This window comes from Plasmodium vinckei (assembly GCF_900681995.1).
Source record: "Plasmodium vinckei vinckei genome assembly, chromosome: PVVCY_14".
NCBI lineage: Eukaryota > Apicomplexa > Aconoidasida > Haemosporida > Plasmodiidae > Plasmodium > Plasmodium vinckei.
This window is the reverse complement of record NC_051306.1, coordinates 1458266-1473465: the sequence shown is the minus strand read 5'-3', so window position 1 is coordinate 1473465 and position 15200 is coordinate 1458266. Positions and strand designations below refer to the sequence as shown.

General features: G+C 23.0%; 4 protein-coding genes across 4 annotated transcripts; 1 reads left to right on the top strand and 3 right to left on the bottom strand.

The window, feature by feature from the left end:
• Positions 1-1168: 1168 nt before the first annotated feature.
• PVVCY_1404130 (polyadenylate-binding protein, putative) lies at positions 1169-3640 on the bottom strand (the record flags this gene model as incomplete). Its single annotated transcript, XM_008624618.1, has 1 exon — positions 1169-3640. The coding sequence occupies one exon, from the start codon at positions 3638-3640 to the stop codon at positions 1169-1171; it is 2472 nt and encodes an 823-aa protein (XP_008622840.1).
• Positions 3641-5886: 2246 nt separating this feature from the next.
• Positions 5887-8841, bottom strand: PVVCY_1404120 (BRO1 domain-containing protein, putative; the record flags this gene model as incomplete). Its single annotated transcript, XM_008624619.1, has 5 exons — positions 5887-5947; positions 6052-6098; positions 6211-6318; positions 6416-6586; positions 6751-8841. The coding sequence occupies 5 exons, from the start codon at positions 8839-8841 to the stop codon at positions 5887-5889; spliced, it is 2478 nt and encodes an 825-aa protein (XP_008622841.1).
• Positions 8842-11973: 3132 nt separating this feature from the next.
• Positions 11974-12910, top strand: PVVCY_1404110 (conserved Plasmodium protein, unknown function; the record flags this gene model as incomplete). Its single annotated transcript, XM_008624620.1, has 4 exons — positions 11974-12093; positions 12212-12377; positions 12507-12689; positions 12804-12910. 4 exons carry the CDS (start codon positions 11974-11976, stop codon positions 12908-12910), a joined length of 576 nt encoding a protein of 191 aa, XP_008622842.1.
• An 835-nt stretch (positions 12911-13745) lies between these two features.
• Positions 13746-14612, bottom strand: PVVCY_1404100 (GTP cyclohydrolase I, putative; the record flags this gene model as incomplete). The annotated part of the gene is made up of 1 exon (XM_008624621.1): positions 13746-14612. The coding sequence occupies one exon, from the start codon at positions 14610-14612 to the stop codon at positions 13746-13748; it is 867 nt and encodes a 288-aa protein (XP_008622843.1).
• Positions 14613-15200: the final 588 nt, after the last annotated feature.

Sequence of the window (15200 nt, the reverse complement as noted above, 5' to 3'; positions counted from 1 at the left end):
TTTTTTAATTTTTCTCATAGTTGAAAATTATGACAGAATGTTGATAAGTAATAAATTAATTCTTTATCATATAAATAAAATTATTATATACATATTTTGGGGTGTCTTTGTAAATATGCCATTTAAAATATTTTCATAAATATAAAACTTAATTATTTTGAAAATATATGGGGAAAAACCCTGCATAATAATGAGGTTATTATAACGATACAAAATATGATTCATATTTTTCTTATAGTTTAAAAAAAGTATATATATTTTTAATTTTTAAGGAACAACAACACATTTCTTATTTTAATAAAACCTTATTGACGACAATAAAAGAATGGAACATAGCTAATTATAAAAATTAAAAATTCATTTTACAGCCATAGTCATCATATGACACTACTACTTTAGCATTTTTCTTTTTTTGTAACGATAAAATTTATCGTGATAAAGAGTGCATGGGCTTATATCATTTTTTTTTTCTCTTTAAATAATATAGCTTTACACAGTGTTCTTTAAAAATATTAAAATTAAAAATGTTGATAAGAGCAAAATAGGGATTACGCGGTAAATATATATGCATATACATAAATAGATATAAGAAAAAAAAATTATTAATATACCAAATGCATACAAATATACATACAAGTATGAACAACAAAATATGCGTCTATATAAATATAAAATATTATTTTCAAATGAATTATGCATAAATTCATAAATACATATTAACATGCATATTGCTCATACAGCAATATATATATTTTTTTTTTTTTTTTCTTTTACTTTATTTCAATATCTGCATTAAGTATGCTAAATTCAAAACATTATTTTTTCTTATATAAAAATAGGTTTAAAATGCTCTTTTAATTCTTTTAGATACAAAAAAATTCTATGCTTAATAAATTTGTACACATAATTCGAATACTCTCTCTTATTTTTTCTGCAAAAAAAATGTGCATAATATATATACACATGGTATATATTCATAGCCGTCTTCAGTACATACATACACATATAAAAATAAAAGTACTATACGTGAAAGCTGCTTTCTTTTAATTATATTTAATTCATTTTAATTTTTATATTATGCGCAGCTTCCGTGCAAACGTACACGCCAGCGTGCGCTTGAGAAACAAATTTCTCGGTGACCCAAAATTCATAAAAATCTCAAAGAAACTTATTTGGCATTTTGCAAAACTGCAAGGGCCTCATCAATTTTCTTTTTAAGTTGATCTTCATTTTCTAATAAAATTAATAATTCTGAATTATCCATTTCAAGCATCATACCAGTAATTTTTCCAGCTAATGTAGGATGATAGTTAGCAACTAATGGGAATAAATTTTCACCAAGTACTTGTTTTTGCATTGAAGGTGGAGCAGATGCTAATGCTGCAGCAGTTAATGTAGTATTATTATTATATCCTGGAGTCATATTATTCATATTATTTACTTTATTTGCATTTTTATTTGGTAGTTCCATACGATTTCTAGCTTGAGATGTAAATTTAAAGTTGTTATTTTGTGGGATTGGTTGTTGTTGCATTGGTTGACCAGCTTTTTGTTGTGATGGTGGTGTTTGACCTTGTGGTTGTCCTTGAGGTGGTCCTTGTGCTTGATTTTGTTGAGGGTTGTTTTGTTTTCCTCCTACCATATTTAAAGGCATTTGTTTTGGTGATTGCATATTCATACCTGGTAAATTTCTATTTCCTCTACCATTCATGTTTCTCATGTTATTATTTAATAATTGGTTAGCTGGAACTGGTGCTGCTCCTTGTAATTGTTGAGGATTGGCTTGTCCTGGTGCATTCAAATTTCCTTGTTGATGTTGAGGATTTGGTCCCATAGGGTATTGTTGATTATGATGTAATTGCTGATTAGCTTTATTTTGACCCATATTATGATTCATCATATTATTTTGTGTATACAATCGCATTTGATTTATTTGTCCTCTTAAACCTGCATTAAAACCCAATTGTTGTTGTGCAGCAGCTTGTTGATGTACTGCTTGTTGTTGGGCTGCTGCTTGTTGGTGTCTCCATGATATTAAATTATTTTGATTAAAAGTTGTAATTACAGGTCGACCATAACTCAATGCATTTTGATTAAATTGTAATTGTGGTGTTTGACTATTTGGATATTGCATTGGAGAATTCAATGAATTATTAATATGATGTCTTATTGGATGCATACGAAATCTTTGTTGTAATCTTGTTAATCTTTGTTCTCTTTTTTCAGCTAATCCTACATATAATGGTTTTCCATTTATTATTTTTAAATGCATTTCTGTTACTGCTTTATTTGCTTCTTCATGGGTTCCAAAACATACAAATCCAAATCCTTTGCTTTGATCTTTATCATCTTTCATAACTTTTGCAGATGTAATAGTTCCATATGGTTCAAATAATTCTTTAAGTGTTTGATCATTCATAGAATCATCTAAATTTTTTATATATAAATTAACACCTGGATGTTTATTTCGACTTTCAGTATTTAATGTATCAAATTTTGCTTTTAGGAGTGCATGTCTTCTTGCTCTAGATTGATGAGGACCTACATATAATATGTTTGGTGTTTCAGTGCTTTCTCCAGATTTTTTGCTATCTTTTTTTTCAGCAGTACTATCATTAGTTGCTTTATCAGTTTTTGCATCTGCATCTGTTGTAGATGTGACAGTGGTAGTTGTTCCATTTGCACTTGTTTGATCTTCTTTTGTTGCTGCATCTTTATTAGTAGCTGATTCAGAGTCTGTTTTTTTTTCTGCTGTTGCTTCAGATGTTGTAGCATTTTCATCAGATGTAGTATTATTAGAGTTTTCATTTGCTGCTTTTTCAGCCTCCTCTTTTGTAGGATCATAATTATGATCTATTTTTCCATCCTCTGTAATTTTTTTTCCATTTAAATTTTCCATAGCATTTCTTGCACTATCTGCATCAGAATAATTAATAAAGCAAAACTTTCGATTTTTATTGTCTGATTTTACTATCATAGATGTTATTTCACCATAGGGACTAAATAATTGTTTTAGATGTTCTTCAGTTACAGTGTCAGGAAAATTTTTTACATATAAGTTTGTAAATTTTGTATCATTAGTAGCTCTTTCTGATTTTTTAATAAAATGACCTACATATACATTTTTTGATCCTAATTGCATTCCATTAACTTTTTCAATAGCTTCTTTTGCACTTTCTTCATCTTCATAATGTACAAAACCATAATTTTTACTTTTTCCAAATTCATCTGTTGCAACTTTACATGATAATATATTACCAAACATACTAAATGTGTCAAATAAAGCTTTATTATCTATAGTTTTATCTAAATTTTTTACAAATATATTTCCAGTCCCACTTTTACGTAATGATGGATCTCTATGACTCCACATTAATCTAGCTGGTTGTCCTTTTATATTTGTATAATTTAAAGTATCTAATGCTCTTTCTGCATCTGCTAAATTATGATAGTTTACATATGCATATCCTAAAGACTTTCTTGTTACACTATCTCTACAAACTCTTATAGATAACACATGCCCAACGGTGTTAAATATTTCATATAAAACTGCTTCAGTTACATCTTCGCTCAAATCACCAACATAAAGCGATGCTGTGGAAAAACTTGGGGGCATTATATTCGTACTGTTGGCTATCATTTTGGCTAGCTGCAAAAAAAAAAAAAATTAGTACTGACAAGCTAAAATATTAACACAATGAAGAATAGGCCAATTCCCAAAATGGGCCATATATGCATATGAAAAATATTTAGATAATATTTTCTAGCACTACTAATGTATGAGCAGTTTATATATTAAGCAGAATGCGGAACAGTATAAACCGTTGGAGGTATATACCCACACATAGAATATGTAATAATGTTTGAAATATGCATAGAATGAATGTAGCACGTTTTTATGTGCTTATTATATGGTAGAAAAGTTTATACTGCCACATTTATAAATGTAGAAGCCTTTTGGTAAATTATATACATATACATATACATATATGCTTATATATAATTTTCAATCTTCTTTCTTATTTAATATATTACCTGTTTGTTTTTATTATCTTTACTGGCCTTATTTAAAAATTTTTTTTAATTATATATTCTTGGATTTGTTTATAATGTTCTATTATTTTGGGTCTTTTTTATTTTTTTGTATTTTTTGTTTTTATGCTTTTTTTTGTATTTTTTGGTTTTTGTTTTTTGTTTTTTTTATGTTTTTTTATTTTATTTTTTTGTTTTTTTTTATGATCTTTAATTTTTTAAGTTTTTTGGTGTTTTTTATAAAATAATAAAAATATATTATTTTTTATATAATTTTTTTGTATTTTTTTAATAATTTTAATTTACTACTTTTTTTTATTTTTTATTTTATAAAATCCATTAAATATGCATACATATATATATTTATTATTATATGTAGGCCATAGAAAAAAATTAAGCATTAATTATGTTTATTTGTATACCGATAAAAATAGTATAAATAAGCAATATACATAAATAATATCAAAGTATGCAAACCCCTATTTTAATATTATTATTATTGTACCGTACCATTATTATGCTATTATTAAACCTATGCCATTTTTTAATTTACATAATAATTATTATATATAAATAAATATATTGATATTGCCAAAAATTATATATTATATCCCCATAGTGCAATTATAAAAAAATCCAAAGAAATATTGAAGTATATATTATAAAAAGAAAAAAAGAGGGTGTAGAATAAATGTACTTACATGGACTTTTAATAATAACACCATATTTAACGCTTCATATTTTTATATAAATTATTATTTAGCTTCATTTATATTTTAAACGAAAAAGTGAAATATATTATGCACGTATATATAATATATAAAAGTAATATATAAAAGAATAAGTGAAAAAACATTGGCATATATAAAATTTCCTGTTCCAATAATAGAAAGAGAAGGGGAAGTAAAACATATATAATATAATAATTATATACTCCAAATTAACATTCTTATTATTATATATACTGTTTAGTACACTATGTATGGGTAGTTAGTATTATTTATAATAGTGAAAGAAAAGAAGATTATTATAAAAGGCTTTAAAAATAAAAAAACTTATAACCCCAAACGATGACATAAAATAGTAACAACAACAAAAAAATAAATAAGCAATAAACATATATATTTTTATTTGTATCCATATTTATTGTAATAATTTAATAATTTTTTATATTCTATAAAAATGTTGTATTCGATATTTTTCATTTAAACATTATTCCTTTAAAAAATTACAAATACTTCAAATTGGAAAAGTAAAAAGGATTTTTTATTTCATTTTTTAATTATAAACAATGAAAAATAATATTTTACTATCTTTTATTTATTCACCACACCAAAATTAATGATAACTTTCCATTCTACATATTGACCATAACAACAATTACATAATCATTTCTATTCCCATTTTATTCGTCGAAAAAATATATGACTTATTTTATGTCAACAATTTTTTACGTCTTTATAAAATAAGAGAACAAAATAATACACATATATAGGTAACTATTTGAATTAGCCGGTTTTAAAAAAAAATTAAAATAAAATATTGTCGTATAACCTGAATTATTCAATATTATACTTTAATGGTTGTTTGTTTTTTTTTATTTATATTACTATTATTATTACTATTATTATTTTTAATTTGAATTTTCAAATTACTCAAATTGTGTAAGAGGGTAAACACAATTTAGCAAATATGTTTATACAAAACAAGTATAAATATTAAATAAAATATGTCAACATATTTTATATTTTTCCAATAAACAAAATATCCATATCATGTGTGTGTATATACATTTTACGAAAAAAAATATATAAATAAATTTATTAACAGATAAAACTGTAATTTCATATTTCATTAAAAAGGCTTATGACTATTATGACCATCCCTTGGACAGTTATTGGGGATTTGTTGTATCCTGAATAGTGGGAAAAAAAAAAAAAAAAATTGTATATATGCATAATAGTGAAATGGTGGAAAATACATTAAGCCATTTCTACATATTCGTGCATATGGCATTACCTTATGTTTGACCGTTCGCTTTCACGCATGTATATATACTTGTTTACCTAAGATAAAACAAAAATAAGCGAAAGATAATAAGATCGGTAGAGTAAAGGGTATAACACTTGCCACGCCAAAGTATGTTATACATATTTTGTAGACATGAAATAATCTTACATCATCCTTTAGCATGAGAGCATTTTTCAAAGTATGTGAGTGTCGCTCGTACATGGTGTTGAGCTTTTTGCAGTTCTCCATTAGATCCTTTAAAAATATGTTAAAGTTCTGTTGAAAAAGGGGATAAAAAAAAATACATAAATAAATATACAAATTTATAAACACCTTCTTGGTTTAATAGACATATATTTACAAATAAACTTACGTCAAGAGTTTTGAAATTGTCTAGCTTGTTATATTCGTGAAAGTAATCATAAAACTTATTAAGATCTTTTTCAAAGAATGATACAATTTCTTCAAGCTTTTCTTTTTTCATATTTAATATTTCCCTTTCCTTTTCCAATAGCTCATTCAATTTATCGCTATCTTTTTCCTCCTGCCAAAATAAAAAGTGACAAAAAAAAAGTGACAAAAAAAAAGTGACAAAAAAAAAGTGACAAAAAAAAAGTGACAAAAAAAAAGTGACAAAAAAGGGGTGATTATTATGGGGTATTCCCCTCACAAGTGATGGGTGCCAAGCATATGCGTGGATAGCTATACCGTTATCGAATTCAGAAACTCCTCTTTTATGCTATTCTTCAAATTGTGTAGGTGATATGAAAACTTTTTGAGCTGTATGCTTAATGAAAAATAGATTGAAACAAGGACATAAAAAAATTTATACTCTGAATGAACATTGATATAGTTATTTAATTTGTCGTAGTGAAATAAATTATTTTTATCTATATTTTTATTTATATTAATAATTATATTATTTTCTTTTAAAAAAGTTTGAAAATCAGTATATACTAATGATGGTAAATTGTTATATTGAGCTGTACTTTCAATATCATTTTTTTCATTTAATTCATTTTCTTTTTTTAGAGGTTCATTTTCTTCAGATAAAATTGACTGGTAATATGAATAAATACTATCTAATGATTCAATGTTTACATTAGTACAAAGATTAAGATTATCAATTACATGCTTATAAAATCCAGAGATTTCCATTTCACATATTTGAAAATTTTCATGATTATTTTCTAGAAATTTTTTAAATGTGTCTACATTTTTTCGAAGCTGTTCTAAAGCAGTTTTAAAACTTTTTACATGTTGCAAAAATGAATTATATGAATTTAAGGACTCTTGATTTATTCCAACATTAACATATTTTTTTTGAAATTCAAAATTATTTCGATGTTCTGTATTTAAATTTGTTTCAATTTGATTTAGTATGTCTTGTAAATGTACCTCTACATTATTTAGAGCAGTTAAATTGTTGTAATATATATCAGGTCTATAATAATCCTTAATTTTATTATACGAACTTATAATTGCATTATTAAGAGATGATATAATATTTTTTCGATTAGATATATTCATTACTTTAAATTGATCATTTAAAATTGTGTAATTTTTTTCAAATAAATTATATACTTGTGTTAATTCTCCATTATATTGATAATAAATATTTTGAGCTTGTTTATTAAATAATAATTTTAAATCATTTGAAATATTTTTTTTTATATAAATATCAGATATATCTATATCTTTAACTTTTATAACTTCAGTGCCTTTTAATTTATCTAACTTATCATATGTTGGTATAACCTCAAAATATATATTTTTATTTTCATGTTCAAAAAAATTTAATGATTTAACAATTTTATCTTTTAATTCAGAAAAATTCATACTAAAATTATTTTTTTTACAAATTTCTATTCCATTATTTACATTGTCTAAACTATATTTTAATCTACAAATGATTTCTCCGATTTTGTCTTCTTCATATTTTTGAATATTTATATCATCAACCTCTTGGTTTAGTTGTGCATATTTTAAAGCACAATGATAATTACTAATACTGATGAAGACTATTTTATTTATTAATATAAAATTATAAAATGAATTATTCACATTCCTTATATAATGTATATTACCTTTTGCAGTTGAAAATTTTGTTGCATTTTTAAATACATCAAGCATTTTCCCGTCTAAACAATATAATGCATTACTAAAATAGGTATATATGTTATAACTTAATTTTGATAATAAATTTCTTTTACATTTTTTTAATATAGCAGTGTTGTAAAACATATTTTCATGATATGCTAATGCCATACATAAAAATATATAAGTACTAGCACAATTGATATCTGTTAATTCACTCAATTTATCATTATTCATATTTTCAAATAAATATTTAAATATATCTACAACTTTATTAGATATTTTATTTAACAATTTCATATCATTTGAATTTTTATGATATTTTAATAAGCTACATTTTATCATACATATATTAAATAGTATTATTATATTTTCTTGCTCAAATACATATTCTACTTTTTTATTTTTTTCATATATATTATTACTATATAATATAGTATTATCTTTTAATAATTTTTTTTTTTTAAATATATCAAAATAAAATAAATATTCTTTATATAATTTTAATAACTTATCATTTGGCCCTTTAAATTGTTCTGTTAAAATGTTGTTTCTAACACTTGTAAAAGCTCGTATTTCATCTTCAAATGTTGGATTTTCATTCTTCTTTATTATTTCTTTATAGTTTTTTGAAATTATTTTATTTATATGTACCTTTTCATATAGGTACTTTGCGTTTACAAAATCAGACACAAGTTGCATTATTCCGTCTTATTCTGCAACAATAATATCTTTATTTTTTTTTTTTTACACAAATTTAATTATCACATACACAATTATGTTCTCTCCTTTTAATACACATTGAGGAACTACACACACTTTTGTTTTATAAGACTTATGCTACTCAAATATGTATACAATCATGGGTTTGGAAAAACAAATAAATTATTTTTCAAATAAAGGCTGCTCACTTTTTTAAAAAAAAAAAAATTAATAACCTTATATGGAAATTTTATTCCAATAAAAAAGCTAACAATTCATGTTTTTACATGTATTAACAAATATTCCCCTCGAATTTATTTATCCCTATTACTAAATATGTAATTTATATAAATGTAAGATCAAATTGTAAAAGTGCAAAAATTGTGCAAAAATAGGAAATATATAAAAAAAGTGAAAAAAAAATATCAACAAATATATCACAATATGGGGAAAAGTATAGTAAAACAAGCATGTATAATAATTTTATAAAAAAAAAAATTACAAATCGAGAATATATATATTTATATTTTTTTTTACTAAGAATTGTAACTGTATTTATGTATACATGTATATACGTTTTTTTTTTTTTTTTACAATTACATATGTATAAATCTTTTATATACATTTACAAGTTTGATATTTGCCAATTAATAATTTAATCGAATATAATTACCATGTTTGATGAAAAATGAGCAAAATGTAATAACATATTTATATATTTTTATATATTTATAATTACACACATATATATATCCGTTCTTTTAATTATGGAATTTTTGAGGGAATATACTATATTGCGATAAAATGATTTTTTAAGTATAAGAAAAATATTTTTTAAACTATAAACCTCCAAAAATAAATACCATAAAAAAAAAAAACTGGAAATAAGTTTATCTTATACAGGTAGACCAAACAACCAATTTGAATAAAAATGGAATAATTAAACATAAAAACAATCTTGAAATTTTCAGACAAAATATATACATGCATATAATTGGAAAAATTAAACAATTAATATTTTATGTCTTTTATTAATTATATGCCTGTCTTAAATTTTATAAATTATGTTATATTTCTCCCAAATAACTTGATGTGTTTTATTTTATTTATAAAAATTCCTTGATATTTAAAAGGTTTTTTTTTTATTTGATATCTATAACTTAAAAATGCCTATCTTTAAAGAGAAAATTATTAGCTAATTATTTTATTTCGCTATGTATAAGATTTATGAAAAAACCGCTGTATTGATTAATCCATTCCCCTTTAAAATGAACAATAAATTAAGAAAATAAAAAAATTTATAAGTATCATAGAATTATAAAGTCTGTTATATATTCAAATTTGCTATTAACGTAAAATAGTGTCTTATTTTAATACTTATCAAAACAGTAGGAAAAAATATATTATTTATTTGCACACCATCTTTCATAAATCTTACAAATACAACCCCATTTACTTAACTAATTTTAAACAATGAATATATCTTATCATATACAACCCCATTTACTTAACTAATTTTAAACAATGAATATATCTTATCACATACATATATATAGCTAAGAGAGTTACAAAAATGGAGCAATGCTCATAGGTTTTAATAAAACATATATACAAAATATCCTTCTTTTCGTTTTTGCTATTTTTATCAATTGTATATTAAAAAGTGTAACCTTTTATTTAGCTTTCTATCTTTACATTTTTATGCCTTTTATTTGCTTTCTATCTTTACATTTTTATGCCTTTTACTTAGTTTTCTATCTTTACATTTTTATGCCTTTTACTTAGCTTTCTATCTTTACATTTTTATGCCTTTTATTTAGCTATCTACCTTTACAGTTTTATGCCTTTTATTTAGCTATTTACCTTTACAGTTTTATGCCTTTTATTTAGCGGTGTAATAATTATATAAATTTTTAAGGGAATATGACTACACCAATGATTAATTATGTGATTTATTATTACATGGAAATTTTCTCACATTTTTTGAGTTCTTACATATTTTTCATAATAATGATACAAATATAATATGTAACTCTTCTCAATTTAAATTATACAAATTTGTATGCTAAAATTATAAAGATTATTTTCATGAATTTTTAATTTTAAAAGTTGTAAAAGAATATTATAAAATTACACTAATGAAAACTGTCTGAATGTAACCGTATTTTTTTTTTTTTAATTCCCCAAATTGTGCTACTTATATATGGGTTGTACATAAATATCTATTTATTTATAATTTAAAATGAAGGTGGTGTTAAAAACATATTTAACTATGATAAAAAAATTGCAAAGAATTGTAAAAATTTAAATTGTCCTTTTTGGGGAAATGTTTGGAAAATATTTTGTTCAGTTGTATTAATGGTTATCAAGTGAAATATAATATATGTATAATATAAAAAAAGAAAAATATTATAATAATAAAAAGTATGACAAATGCAGAATTTTTTATGAGTGTACATAATTATGTATTATAATAATATTATGTATATATAATTATATATATTTTTATATGCGCATTCAGAAATAATTATATATTTTTTTATGAATAATTACAAGTGTTCATGTAATTTTGTGCAGAATACATCTTTTTTCTCATTTTTTTTTATTTTTTTTTTATTTATATTTAAAATATTATTAACAAGTCAGAATATTTGATAAAAATAATATTATACTATATATATGATATGCATAACATGGAAGTATTTATATAGTACATATTAACATGCCAGGTTAACCCTTGTAAGACAATGAAGAACAAACGTGTGTTTGTTTTGTACCTTCTGTTATGCATTATTAATATAAAAGAAAATTAGATTTTACATTCTTAAAAATAAATAAATGAATATTTATTATTTAACGTCTAAAATCACACATTAAATGCTGCTTTGCAAAGAATGACATACTATAAATAATAATCAAAAAAAAAAATTATTTCATTTTTTTTTTATTTCATTTCATATATATATAATTTAAAATATGCATTTAAAAATAAGTACGTAGACATATGAGATACATACCCATGTGCATACAATATATATACAATTGTAGAATAATTTGTAATGTGATTTTCCATTTTTTTTTTATTAAATTTATAATTTTTTAAATTATTCATCCTTTGAATTAAAAAATAAAATGGATATTTTCAATTGTCATTATTGTTCAATATCTCCGTTCGATTATATTTTAGAATTAATATATGGTGAAAAGCCAAATAAAAACGATGAAAAAAAAAGTTCCGTTGTGACATACGATGTAATCTTACCCAAATAAAAGAAAAAAATATATATAAAGCTAAATTGCATTCATAGTGCATATACAAAAATACCAAGATATAAAAGACATATCATCACTTTTTTATATTTTTGAATAGGATACCAGTAGTAACCCTGTATCTCAAGTGATATCAAAAGTGGGGGACCCAGTAGAAAAAAGAACAACAAATGAAGTTCTCCTTTTATGTAGAGCCTGGGAAAATTACGTTCACCCTAGAGCCAAAGAATATTGGAAAGATTCCCAGCAACTCCAAAATATTTTATGTACGAAAAAAATTAAAAATAATAAGGCCGAACACCCATTGGTGTAACTTCTAATGGGATGTATTCGCAAAAAATGATTCTTTATATTTCTCTTTCAAAAAAAAATCAAATATGATAAATTTTTTACAGGTAAAATTGCAAATGGCATTACAAAAAATGACGATCCTATTTTAGGCGATGATTATGCGTGTGTTTTTTGGTACGGAGATAAAAATAAAAATGACAATTGTCCTATCATATCAGTTAAAAAAGGGAATGATAATATAGAAACGATAACGTATGTTAACAGGGTTCTTATTTTTCTATACGCAGGTTTGGCTCGAACAAAAAAGAATAAATACATACATACATGCATGTGTGTGTGTGTAGTAAATGAATTTTTATTTCACTACTTATTTGATTTCTCTTTATTTATTATCTTTTTAGATGAAGCAAGTTTTCAGGAGCTGCAAAAAAAACCTAAAAAGGCGTTCACGATGGCATGTGGAAATATTAACTGTATCAATTTGACACATATTTCTTTGGACGATTAGAAGGAATAAATTTTTAAACTATAACGTAGAAAAAAAAAATGTTTTTTTTGTGGCATTACTAATGAAATATTCTATGGTTAAGTATACTGAGAAGAAATAAATTTAAAAAAAAATGGAAAAACGATAATTAATTTAGAAAAATTGATGAATATAACAACACAATCAATGTTTATGTACCAATTTTCATAAATTCGGATATGGTATAATAATATATACAAGATTAAGGATAAGGAAATATACACATGCATAAAAATTCTGAACAAAATATGTGTTATATATATTTTTTGTTTATAAAAAATATTCCAATATATCTCCAAATAAACTTGTATGGAATAGTAATAGATTTATTCTATATAATCTTTAAAAAAAAATGTGGGAGTCTTTATTTTAATTTTATATGTCATTGTTTTTTAAATCCCATAATTTTAAAAAAAAAAAATTAAATAAAAGCTTTTAAAGCATGCAATAAAAATTTTGTCTATATGTATTTATATTTATATAATATATATATAAGAATATTTTTTTATGTAATTTGCAGTTTGACATATATCTATGTTTTGTTATTGCGTTTTATAATTTTTTCTTAATTATTCATTTTAATGAACATATTTTTAATTATTTTATTTTTTTAATAAAAAAATATACCATTTAAAAGGTGTATTTAGCTAGCTCATATATCACCACATTTTCGAATTTGAAAAAAAGACAAAACAAAAAACAAACAACAGTAAAAAATATTTTTTTTTGTTATATAAATATTAAGCAGTTTATAGGACTATTTAAAAAAAATAGTATAATCATGTTATAAGTTTGTATTAAGTAAAATAATAATTATTTATGATAAAGCTTGCTCAAGGGTATCCAATTTTGGTATATCATTTCCCGAAGAATTATTAACATGCTCTTTAAAAGAATTGGTGGCTTTTTTTGATACATAGGATGCATGTGTAACTGTCATAGCATCATGTTCCTTTACTCCTCTCATATTAATACATAAATGTTTAGCTTTAATTGTAACTTTTATATATAAAGGTTTTAAATATTTTTTTAAAGCATTACAAATATCGTTAGTAAGATCTTCTTGTAATTGTAAACGTCGTGCATATATGTCAGTAACTCTTGAAAATTTTGATAAGCCCATTATATATTTATCTGGATTATATTCAATATCACATAATCCTTCAAATGGTAATAAATGATGTTTACATAAGGAATAAACATGTATATCTTTTATTTTAATTAATGAGTTATTTTTATAATTTCTTTTATATATAGATTTTTTTATTATATTTTTTACATTCATATTATATCCTTCAGTTAAATATAAAAATGCTTTAGCAAATCTTTTGTTTGTTCTTTTTAATATATCACAATTTGGAATATTTGATGCTTTTAAAATGTTTAAAATATTGATACTTATTTGATTTGTTTGTTTTTCTAAATCGGTTGTAATAAAATTATTATCCTCCTTATTGTCTTTGTCTATTCTTTTCTCATCTTTTAAAATATTATCATTTTCTTCAACACTATTTTTATTATTCACAGATTTAGGATTAATGGCACTTATCGATTCTGTTGTATCATCTGAAAAATTATTTGACTCATTTTTTTTCAAATTTTCCAAAATATTTGGTGTTTCATTTTTCCTCATACTTAATATGTAATCCTCATCGACTTGCTTTTTCTCAACATAAGCCGCCATATTTTTATTTCAATACAAATTACAAAAAAATGAAATATGTTTTATTCTTTACCTAGTGGTAAACAACCTATTGAATGCCTAATGGGACAAATAAAAACTAATCAACAAAATTAAATAAGATTATCTTCTTTATCAACTAATTTATATTTCTAATAAGCATATGTAGTAGTATATACTATATCATATATAATTGGGTGATCACTTTTTTTTTTAACCCCTCTTATGGAGAAAAATCTTTACATACTCAACTCTGTAGTATAAATATATTCCTCAACTTAGTGTTTCGATTTTTGTAAAATAATATTGCTCATCAAATCGGGCAATACTATATCTATCCTAATTTTATTTCATTAAAAATAATAATAAATATAATAACACAGTTAAAAAATATAGAAATTAAAAATGTAGAACATATACAATTACCAGCATATTGTAGAAGAAAATGCAGAGAAATAAAATTATTCTTTCAAAATTATTTACTAATTTAAAATTAAAAAAGAAAAAAAATATATATATGTAGCTATTATAATGTTTAATGGTAAATCCATATGTGGGAAAGGGTCATGATACCTAAAGGTACGCACATGA